Source organism: Jatropha curcas, chromosome 11, assembly GCF_041381405.1.
Source record: "Jatropha curcas cultivar XTBG-Jc1 chromosome 11, XTBG_Jcur_1.0, whole genome shotgun sequence".
Classification (NCBI taxonomy): Eukaryota; Viridiplantae; Streptophyta; class Magnoliopsida; order Malpighiales; family Euphorbiaceae; genus Jatropha; species Jatropha curcas.
Window position 1 is genome coordinate 2,532,729 of NC_143161.1, and position 12,617 is coordinate 2,545,345.

General features: G+C 34.0%; 1 protein-coding gene across 1 annotated transcript; it reads right to left on the bottom strand.

Annotated features, from left to right (window-relative positions):
• Positions 1-4,639: 4,639 nt before the first annotated feature.
• Positions 4,640-6,644, bottom strand: UNE1 (intracellular protein transporter, putative (DUF641)). Its single transcript, XM_012236436.3, has one exon. It carries the CDS (start codon positions 6,404-6,406, stop codon positions 5,024-5,026), a length of 1,383 nt encoding a protein of 460 aa, XP_012091826.1. The 5' UTR covers positions 6,407-6,644; the 3' UTR covers positions 4,640-5,023.
• Positions 6,645-12,617: the final 5,973 nt, after the last annotated feature.

Consider the following 12,617-nt stretch of genomic DNA (forward strand, 5'->3'; position numbering starts at 1 on the left):
ATCCCGAAAACTTCAGTTGGCAATGTCACATCTCTTATTACTGTCTCTAAAAGATACCCGATGCTGGCCTATTGGCTGAGCAAAAGCCAGAACGCGAGGCTGCATGCAAAATGTGGAATCATAACTGAATGCGGTAATGCAGTAGGATGGTGATGGGTAGAAAATTTTATTTCGCGACGTTCTATTACACTCTTTTAGTTCTCTCTACAATGCACAAACATGTTAAAACCAATCCTGTTATATGATTCCACATGTAAAAACAACAAAATTCTCTCAAGTTACATGAGTGACTTACAATACTCTGGCCATAAACAAGTGCAGGATAAAACTGCAGCGGCATGCTTGGAAACGTCATCTGCATAACTATAGGAACTGTAGGCACGGACAGTGCGTTTGCATGACCTTGGTAAGGTGTTAGACCGTGCTCAAATGTAGTACCCTGTCCAGCAGCTGCATTGGTCAACACAAGAGGGGATACAACGAATTGAGACACTGGGAATGACTGGGTATTCAATACATAGGGTTGAACTACCCCTGAAGCTGAACCAGGTCCCAAAATAGATAGTGATGGTCCAAGCATATGCATACTCAAATTGTAAGCCGGTGGGGGAAAGGAACTGGCTCCTGCTGTAGGACGAGAGTAAGCTTGACATACACACTGACACTGCACGGTTGGTGCAGAAGTCACTGGATATTTTGGAGGATTCGGATGTGATAATGGAGGAAAATAAGAAGTTGATGGCAACTGAGAATGGTTAGATTTGGGTGTTTATCTTCAATTTAGCAACTGAGAAGGGTAATCAGATTTGGAACTACCTGAAAGTAGAACTATTGTAAGAAAGCGGAGCGGTACAGTTTCAAAAAGCAAACCATGCAAGAAACCTGACACATTGGTGTATATATGTATATCACGCGGTAGTAAAATCAACACTGTGAATGAATAGAGAACACATTCTGATAAAAAGTAAATGACAATTCTAGATGTGAGAGACACAGAAGGATTTTTTTTTTTCCGAATAATATTTCATCAATATGAAGCCTCATGTCGCTTAGTGGAAAGCATAGTCAATGAGTGGAAACATACCTTTATCCCCGAGTTGGTAGTCCTCCCATCTCAATTCTTCTGAACTTTTAGCTTTGTAAGTGGGCATGGCTGATATAGAGATAAGAGCTGCAGGAGGTTGTCCACGATATGAGTCCAGTAAGTCTACTGTTTGAATGTTGTATGCTACTCTACTTCCTCCATTACAATTAGAAGATCCTGTCGTAACTTGCGTCCCTGCACCATTGTTGGCCAGAAAATCTGAATAAAAAAGTCTGACTACAAGTTAAATGGAACACAAATAAATGTTAGAATTATATATAAATTTGCACTAGTGCAAACAATTGTGGAGAATAGTTGCCAAAACTCTGGTTGTCAAAGCCAGATGGGGCAATACCAAGCATGTTGGAGCTGCTGGATGCAGAAGTGGATTAACCAGAATACTTAACGAATACTGGGCTACATGGAGAGCAAAATGGACCGGTGCTTTGACCACCAGATCCAGCTGCAATGGATGCTAGATTGCTTGATACACCAAACGAAGGAGTATTTGAAGCCGGAAAAACAGATGCAGATGCAGATGCAGAAGTGGACTGGCAGGCAGTAGGATTTGAGATAGTATTACATGCCAGAGCGCTTGATGCTTGTGAGACTACAACATCGGATGAAAGAGATGCAGTAGAAAGACAAAGTTCTGGAAAGCTTGAAGGAACACATGCTGACATGTTTGAATGAGCAGATGCTGAAGAGTTTAAAGACTGAATGAGAATCCACTTGTGCTTTAAGGACCGGATGCGGAAGTGCTTGCAGGACAGAATACTGAAGTGCTTGAAGGATAAGGAGCGGAAAAGCTGGAAGAAGGACCGAATGCGAAAGTATTTGAAGTATTAGTGGTAGTGGAAGGGTTAAGTATAAATGGTGGCGTTGAAGAATCACCAGCTTGGCTTGATTCTCCAAAGCAAGCGGATGAACCAAAACCAGAATTGAGTCCAACTGTTCAAAAATTATCAATAGATGGTCATCTATAATATACGAAAAAGTAAATTTACAATCCAGCTATGGTAAAGAAATTCAAGAAGGAAAAATGGGGTGCTAAAGGGCAGGACACTGATAAAGTATTGATCAAGGAAGCTCCACAACCATTGTTTTTAATTTTAGCGCACAATTGCAACTTTTGAAGTGAGAATTTTTCTAAACAATGCAGCTGAACTAACCAACAGTTTTTTGCACTACTTCTGTGAGCACATTAATGTTTTAGCCCTTCAATAAAAGAAGGAAGGGTAAAAATGAAGCAGGAATCACGTATATATGCTAATAGTTAATCGATGTATGCTTAATTAGCCATTAGATTGCCCCTCTAAATTCCATTATCACCAAGGGATCAATCAAACAGAAATGATCTACTGACCAATTGTAAGGCCACCAGTTCTGAATCCACAATAGCAAATCAATAATGAAAACAATGAGAACATTATACGTTTAAATTATTCAACAGAAATGATAATATGATCTAGAAATATTAGAGCGATTTTTTATCCAATAATCTAAAATAAAGAATTTCGATCTTAATATTTTAAAAGTAACCGAGACATTCAATTAATTCAGAGTAGAATTCAATTTAACTAGTAAACAAATTATAGTAAAAAAAACATTAAAATTGTTAAATAATTCTAATTAGCCGAGCCTAAGTGCTTTTTATTAACATTATTTTTTTCTTAGAGCAAGGAAACTAGATGTCAGGTCAGATTTGGAACGCCGTCGCTGAACGAGAGGAGGGTTATCTTATATTGAGTTTGCGCGGGAAAAGTACGCAAACTTTGCTGGGCTTTTAATTTTAGAAGCCCTTTAAGGGATTACATGGGCCGACCCAATCCAAATTCAAAGTCATGCAATGCCTATGAAAAACCTGCTCAGTTTGACACCACGCATCCCGCGCTGAATGGTACTTGTGTAAATTTTTAGCCCTTTTAGGATTTTAAAAATAAATTGTTGTTTTTCCTTCGTTATATCCAAACAATACAAATGTAAAAAATAAATTTTGAGTATTGAAAAAAAAAAATTCAAACTTAAATCTATTTTCAGTTTGTATAAACACTTATAATTAGTTTATGCTTGAGGTGCAAATGTAAAAAATAAATTGATAACTGATTATTCTTTTCTATTATCTTCCTTCCTTTTCTTTCCAAATAAAGTGTTTATTATTTTTAAAAAAGTAAAGAAAAATAATAATAAAAACTAAGTTTTAGCGGGAAACTTACTAAAGTTTACTACATTAATCATTTGTTATTATTAAGCAAAAAATAAAATAGAGAAATCATTTGTTTATTAAGTAATAAACGACATTGGGCTCGAGCATCGGTCTTGCCAAAGTTAAAGAGAAGAGGGGAAAAGGCGGTAGCTAAGGATGGGGCCAGTGAGCCCTTGACGCGAGTAGGAACAAAAGAGGTAGCCTCTCTGTCATACACGAAAATACAATTGAAAATGCCAAAGCAGCATCACGGTTTGGTTTGTTAAATGCGGAATGCCAACTCAAATAAGAGATGTTATCAAAGTACCAAACAATATTTATTTCTCATATATAAATACATTTATTACCCTACTTAAAATTATTGATTGATTGGCATTTTTTAACGTAAACAAACAAGAACCGAAGCTTTGTCTCATTAACAACGTTCGATTCCCAACCTCCTAGACAATCTACCATGTGAGTGATTGTTCTTCTTTCTTGTCACTTGAAAATTGTCCTCACCTACCCTCTGCCCATTTAAGAAAAATAAATCATTTTCTAAATCTATCCTTCTCTTGATAATTGTCCTCACCTACCCTCTGCCCATTTTATTGATCACCTCCCTTCTCTTGATGATTGAGGAAACTAGTGAGAATGTTGGGCTATGGTTAACTAAAATTAGGGTTAGGAAGTCAAATTCCAGGAGAAACAATATGAACCCACACGTTAGGCTACAAGTTAAATCGGTTTCTGCAGCATGCTCGTGAACGATGACAGGACTCTCCAGAAACCGACCTTTCCTAAAGCTTTATACATGACATTTTTATGGCTGTAAAGGTTTTGATTTTTTGGACCTATTTGTATGGTTCTATTATGGAAACTGTTCATGACATATACTAGACGCTACCATTTTTGCCAGATTGTCCAAACCTCTAGTGTAACCCAAATTACAAAGTATACGACAATGAGGACACCATCATCACATCTTTTTTTGTTTATAAAATTATTACCAGCAATAGAGTAGGAAGGGATGAATAATTATTTTGAGTTTGATAAATATGCCTTTTTTTTTTTTCTGCATGGCATAAAAATAGAAGCTCAGTTGAATAAATCAATAAAAATAAAAATTATAGAAATATTATTTTCATTGTATTTTTAACGCATGGAAATTTATTTTTTATTTGATTGGTCAATAAGTAAATAATCCCATCTTTACCGCTAAATCATTGAAATTCTTTACAGTTTTTTTTAATATCAAACCTGATTTTATAAAAATGGTCCAGTGATATATGGTGATTTCTTTTCATTATTTAGTATCATTATTATGCTTGCAAATGTTATTGAACTTACTTTATGAACCTTCGAACGTCTAAACAAAACAAAAACATGAAATTGCCATGATATTTTAATATAAAAGTTCTCCCTCCACACCGTTTCTTTTTGTGTGTCATAATACAAAGACACCAGCCCCTGTCCCCACGGCCTGAACGCCCCGCCCACTTTCACGTGTAGGTCCAGACACCAGTACTGCCCCATGTAACAGGGTGCATGCACAATTCCACGCGCCACCACACGCTCCTCCACTTCTTGCTAACTGCACCTTTCAAGTGATCAAAGCGCCACTTGAAAACCGCAGTTAGCTACTATACTAATAAAGTGCGTGAACCTATGTCACTTCATTCTCATCTAGTACTATTATTTATTCTATATTACAAAATTATACATAGCAAAAATTAGAAGGAAAAAAAAAAATCTCACCGGAGAGAAACCGCCGGTGATAAATAAACTTGACTCTGTATCACAGTTTTGCCAATCTTGAAACCAGGACCCACCGTGAAATCCACTCGGAGATCGGCGTTGACACCGTCGCTTTCAAGTAAAGATTCATGAGTTACACTCTCCATGTAAACCTCAGAAAATCTTGAATTCTTGCTCACCTGAAAAATGCTAACATTTTCTCCAAATGAGAAGGCTAAAAGATTCAAACACCAAACTCGCCTGGCCATCTCAACAAAAGCCATAAAGAAAGCAGAATCTGGAAATCCACCGGAATTCACTATCTTTCTCTGGTTCAAGTTCCCAAACAGAGAGCATTCCATTTTCGCATGAACAAGTTGGAGATATTTAGCCCTTGTAAATCTTGCAAAGGAAGAGGTAGGATTTTGGGTCAGGTAGTGCTTTGGGTTCAAAGATTTTAGCTTTTTGAACTTGTGGAAGTAATATTCTTGGTTTTTCTCCATTTGCGGTGGAGATTCATTTGGTAGCATAAAATTTGGGAAATTAAAACCCTCAAACATAGTTTTGGTCACAAAAGATTCAAAAACAAAGCAACGGTGAGTTGGCTTGGCAAAAACGGAATCAGGCTCGATTGCTTTTGAAGCTGCTTCAATATCCCAGTGCGCTGCTTCCATTTCGCGAACCATCAACTTGACAAAACTTCTTACAGCTCTTAAAACAGAATGCAAGAATTGAACAAAATGAGATGTGTTTAAAACAGACAACTCAATATTATCAAACATTGATAAAGGCCCACTCGCATTTAGTTTTTTCTCTAAAGACTTGTTAAAAGCAATAGACTCGACAAGTTGTTTCTTAAGCGAATCAACGTCTGAATCTTTAACCTTAGATTCCGCTTCCATTTTCCTGATAGTGATCTCATAAGTTTTCATTAAGCTTTGTTGTTCTTGAATCTCTGCAAGCATAATAGTCACTTGTGGAGAAAGATGATCAAGATCATTCTTAAAGAAGCTTCGCTTAAGTTCTGAAAGAAGTTTTAGCTCTTCCACAACTGCTTGATCTGCTGCTTGTATAGCATCGCTACTATAAGGGTTTTGAGCCATTTGTAACTCAGCGTAAGCTGCTTTAATGGTGGTGATGGCTGCAAATAGTTTTGCAACTAATGCGTCAAGTACTGCTTTGCGTTTGGCTTTAGCATCATCTTTAGAACTATTATTATGGGTTTTGTAGAACAAGGTTGGATCATCTCGATCAAATTTGTTTTGCGGTGTGAGCATGCAAATCCCAATTCCATTATTGGAAGCAATTCTTGTTGCAGTCTTGAGATTTATCACTTTTTGAAATTTTCTTGCTATTTTGCTCTTGTTTCCAGGGATTGATTTACATTTGATCGTCTCCATTGGAAGAATTTTTAGATGATGGGTTTGGTTTCGGTCACAAAAAAAAAAGGAAAATTCAGTGATTTTTGTGTTAAGAGGTTTTAAGAAAGAAGAGATTTTGGGTAGAAAGTGACTGTTATGTGATTAGAAAAACAAAAAAGCAGACACAAACTTTGACTAACAAATTGGGGCCGGAGATGGAGGCGAGCTAAAGAAGAGAGATGAAAATAAAAAATGGATTAAAAAAAAGTTGGATTTAAAGCGCGGGAAAAGAAAAAAGAAGAATATAGTTTTTTCATTCTTTTTCCATTTAAGACGGTGGAATAAACAAATAAAATTAAATAATTTTTGTTTCTTTTCCATTTCTTGGACGTAAGATTTTTAGGTCTATGTGCATAAATATAACTGATGTCCTAATCCTATATATTCTTTCCACTGTGTTTGGATGGAGGAAAAAAAAAAAAAAGAAAGAAAATGACAACTTAATTTGTTTTTCTAATTCAGAGGGAAATAGAAAAAGTATAAGAATAAATTAATAAAAGAAAGTGTTGTATTTCTGTTCTGACTGTTTTTTATTAAAAAGATTTAAAATTAGTGAGTTAATCTATTTCTTGGTAATAATTATAACTAAATTTTCAAGCCTGATTTAATTCTTAATATAAGATGATTCAAGTCTAATGGTGGATTTAGATAATCTAATCCAGGACCCCACTAACTTAGAGCCCCCCATAAATGCTGAGTGGGTTGTTTGAATATTTGGCTACATGGTTAACGACCATCGCATTCATATAATTTTAGTGGCAAACACGAAAATTTCCAGGAAATTTGCGGGCCTATATCAAATATTATGGATACAAAATTAAAAACAATAACACTTATAGGAGATAGGACATGTCGGTGGGGCAGACCACAGTACAGCGTGATCCTAAGCATCACAGTCAATGGCCACGCAGAAGAAGTCAAGTGACATGTCATATTTGGAATCTTTAGTGGGCCATTCATAGCAGCGTCGTCATCAAGTGAATCTGCTGCTAGAATTGAGCTGTGACGCAAATTGGTCTCTGATGAACGTAAATCTAATTTTATGCTATTGGCATATTCCTTCGTCGAGGCTCGTAATTCCTTTGTTAGAATGTTTATATTTACCTTTTGGACATTTTTTTACCATCACATTTATGTCATTCCTAACGTGAATTTCTAAGCAAATTTTACTTATAAAATAATAAAACATCTGAACACCTCAGATTTTATATATTTTTTAATTCATTAGAGGCTCAACGCGCCATGAGTCCTCGATTATTTATTTATCATGTTCAATTTGGAAACTTAAGAGTCCAATTTCTATTTTTTTTCTATTCATTTTTTATGGGAAAAAAAAGAAAAGAGAAAGAGAAGGGTATTCAAGCACACACATGCTAAACCTTTTATAAGCATCTTCAAGCTATCATTATTGGGGTAATTAAGGTAATATCATGCTTCAGTATCAAGAAAGCAAGAAATAGTTAATCCTCTTGCTGTATTTTGACCTTTTTAAAAAAAAATAAAAAAAAAAATTCCAGGTTACATGTCAGTTTAGATTTATTTTTTTAAAAAAAATATTGGCCAATTTTCAAGCATAGTCTGAAAATTATTTTTCTGATTTGGTTAAAGATAAATCTTATGCAGAGATTAAGAGATTCCTTACAACTAAGGAAAAATAATTATTTATTTATTTATTTCAATGTAATAATAACAATAATAAATGCTGAAAAAGTAAAAAAAAATTAAAATTTATAATTATGCATGATTGTACGGATATTAAAGAATGAAGGAAACACGTACAGCTAAACTCATTAAGAATGTGATTCACAATGTCTTGCCTTTCTTATGAAAATATTAAATTCACTGACAGAAACAGTATTTTAATTTTTGTAAACTGTTGTTGTGTATAGTTTCAGGGACATTGAGTATCTGGAAATTTATTAAAAAAAGGAAAGAAGATGGAAATTTCGTTGGACTCGATAACAAATTTTGACAATAGGAATAAAAATTGTGTTTTTGACTGTGAAAAAATATTTACAAACAAAGTTAAAATCTTTTACTAATTTGCATATTGGGTATCCAATCCCTTTGACCATTTTTACTAAAATATAAATAAAAAAATAAAAAATGAAATTGTTTTAGAAGAGATGCATGTATAAATTTTGTTTCACATATATAATATTGGCAGTGGTCCAGTGGAGAGAAGAAATTAGTGCGAGAAAAGACATGGCCGAAAGCAGGCGGTGAGGAAATATTGTTTTGAAATCCGTGACATTGGGACAAAGCCTCTCATCCATCCATGTCTACAACCACGACCCCAAGACAAAGTAAAATAAAATAAACAGCTAGCATATAATACTGTCAGCAATTATTTCTCTTATTTATTTATAAATTTAATGGACTTTGTTTTACACGTTCAGCAACCAATCAATTTAAAATACATTCTTACAATTAGTTTAATTTTTTGCTGAACGGTTAATTCAACGATACATCATTAAATATTTATACATGTATAAAAGAATTGATCTTTCGTATAACAAAATTTCACCTTAAACTTTACTATTTATTATCACAATTTCTGGGAAATGTTTATTATCATTCAAAATATAATAATTCAATAATACTTTCTTGGAATTTAAGGTTATAAATAATGAATAGGCAAAAGTAAATAATTTCTTTAAATTTAGATATGAAATTCTACTAAAAAGTCAATGAAGGGCTATCAAATTTGCTTCAATTAATTCATAAATAGCTGTTTTAGATAGAAACCCTTTGAAATTTGTAATCCATTAATGGGGACAAGATTGATTTCGTTGTAGTCCCACTCTTAATCATGGGTCCTAGTCTAGATTATAAGCTAGGTTGAAGATGGTTAGCTAAAATATACAAATATATATATTTATTGGACAAATAGTTAAATACTCAATATCAAGAATAATAAGATGGTCGTACGTTAGAGCTATCATAATTTAAAATTCTCATGTTTTATGAGCATCAATTAGTATTTATCTATGGTGTGCGCTGCTTAACATCATTTCGCAGACAATAAGACATAAATAAATGCATTTTAAGGTTGTTTAATCATTCTCAAGTGCAGCATCTGATGTGACTCCTAAACGGATCATACTTTATAATTTATAATTAACGATAAAAGACTTGATAAATTTATTTATTTTGAATTTTTTTTTAGTGCATAGTAGAAAATATCATCGTTTCAAAAAGAAAATATTTACATATATACCCAGGCAATATATAATATATTACAAAAACATTGAACATTTGTCCTAATTACTTGAATAGAATGGAGAATAAAGAAAGAAGCCGTGTTGGTAACTCTATTCGTTATATTTACTACGAACTAGGCTTTAATGGCAAGAAACTCAAATGAGTAGCATTTCTTTTCATGATTATATGTAAGGTAAGGCAAATTATAATGTATTATTGCTCATAAAATAATTATGTTGTTTAAATACATAGCATAGCACTTGCCTTTGGGATAACAGTGATAGAAAGTTCCTGCATGCATGCCTTCTACGAAATGCAAATATATATATATATTCTTATAGCTCATCATCACTTTGTGTAACAACCAGATAACGTAAATGAAATGTTTTGTATTGATGATTGTCTATAAGTATAAGAAATGGCTCTGAGTGATATTGTAACTTCTGAAATAAGGTTAGTCTCGTATGTTAATAACAAATTCACAACGTTTCAGTTTCAGAAAAAGACTCTAAACCTATCGCTAGTTTTCTGTTTAATAGTTCTAATCTTGAAATCTAATTGCGTTACGTTGAATAAGCTGAGATACAACTGCAATTTTATTTTCTCTGAAAAGAAGAAAAGGGTAGGAGCATTACTGCGTTAGGGCAAAGAACTGTCGGCTTATGACGAACCTTTAACACTTTTGCTTTTCTTGGATAACAATGACCAAAAGCAGAGAAATAAAGGCTGATCTCTTTCATGAAGAAAACACTAAGGTGCATATTATTATTAGTAGCCAGACCACAGCCCAAAATTATGAAAGTGGAACTACCAACTTACGGAAAATACAGTATCCAAAGGCCCAAGTGGGACTTACTGTGGAGACTTAAACAATGAATCCACCCTTTAAAGAACACCAGGGCCATTTATAGTGATACAAACTTGATATATACATGAGAGGACTATATGTATATGTACTACACTCTTAATTTCAATGGACCAATCTTTGATTCTCACTGGCTATGGCTATCTACTTCTTAATGGTGCTACACCAGCTTTTTCAGCTTTGGCAAGCACAAAGGTCTAATCATGGATAATGGAATCCAACGGCTATGATGGGAAATGTATATGTCTGACTTGCTTTCAAATTGGACCCTACTCAGAGGGTGTCTCTATAATGGCCTAATTTTGTACCCTGAAAAATTTTGCACTGCTATAGATGACAAAAGTTTGACATATATATACCAATGATTCAATGATGTGTAACTCAAACCTAACTCCTAAAGGAGACCACGTTTTCTCCTACAAGAAAAACCATGTAGATGAAATATATAAGTAAATCAAATTCAAAAGAAAAAAAAAGTGAAAATAAAGATTCTACAAGAAACTAGCTATTTAATAACGAAAAAGCTTAAACTTACAGGACAAATTCAGGAATAAAATTTATTTTTAGTATTCTGTTTTTGTATTAATTACTATTCTTTAAAAAGTAGTAAACTCTAAAAAGTCCTAGTACAATATCCCAGCTGGTTGGTGTTCATGTTATAGAGAAACATAAGGAATAAAGGTTTAGATCACATCCATCTAGGAAAAGAAATACTGCGCCCACCGTAATCAGCCAATAAACACCGAACACTACCAACAAACGCTCCGTTTTATTTCTGTAAAATAACTTGCAGAAAAATAATTTGCTGAAAAATATTTTTATAGAAAATATTTTCTTTCAAAAATATTTTCTATATGACTTACTTTCCGTTGTTTGGTTATAATATTAAAAACTAATTAAAAATGTTAAAGTCTTTATCTCATAAGACTCCAGAAACTATTAATAATAATAAAAATTTTATAATTTGGAAATTTTATTTTTAAATATGAAAAGAATGCAAAAAAAAAAGTTATAAATTATGAAAACCGGCGGTAGTGGTGGTTGGTTAAAGAGATCATCCCTTATTGTAAAGCCTATCATATTGTTTAACTTCTAAGTGAATAAAAAATATTATATTTTTTAAATCTATTTTCACCCTTGGTTACAATTTTGACTTATTTGTTTCTTTTATATATATATATATATATATAATGGATTTTCATTTTTCAGGATGTTATTTACTCAATTTCCAAGTTGATCTTCAAAAACAGAAACAAAATTGTTTTTTAATCGTTGATTCGACAAAAGAAGGGTCGTCTGGAGACTTGGGCCTGGTCGTTTTGCTGGATGGATAGGGATCCAGTTTTTAAGAAACGATGTGGTTTTTCTGGACTACTGACAGTTCTGTTTTGGTAATCTATTGTATATTATATTGGACTGAAGCATCAAGCATGGTCCGAGTTACACTGCAACAGAGAGGAATTTCTTTGGCCACAAAATAGACTAACAGCCAGACCCAATACGCTGTCGTTCAACCAAAGGATGATAGCGTTATCAGGCGCCAGGCATCGGCCCTCTTCAAAAACGACTTTGTTATGTCTAGGCACTTCAGCACTTGCACTTGAACTGACGTACGCGACAGTGCCAGTTTCTTCACAGGCACGTGATCATCAAACGACCGGACGTTTTAGGAATACAATAGTTATATTTTTCCTTTTTACCGTCCATTGATTATCTTACATATGCGCGCTTTAGCTGCTCTGCAATTGAAGAGCACAGCAATGGCATCTTGGAGCAATTCGAGATCGTAAAATCGCACAAAACCTTAACCGATTCCTCAATGCCTCAAGACGACTCTTTAATTACCAATCATTTTCAACTAATACTCCTTCTCAAGCACCACGGACACCACCTGATAAACCTAGACGGTGTCATGCCATTCTGACACCTGGTTAGTTAACAGTCTGTCCACATTTCAGGTAGTTCCCTTTTGCTTCGTGTTAGGATGACTTGAATATTGAATCCTTTCAAATAGTTCTTCTACTAATTATTTGGCGAGCTAGTTACAGTTGTTTATATCATATAAAAAGTGCCCTAGGAAAAGGACGCAAATGTGATATCCCGTCTTCATGCTGTATGATC

Excerpts from the sequence above, each read along its gene's own strand:
- UNE1 (XM_012236436.3), bottom strand. The coding sequence starts at position 6,406 with ATGGAGACGATCAAATGTAAATCAATCCCTGGAAACAAGAGCAAAATA.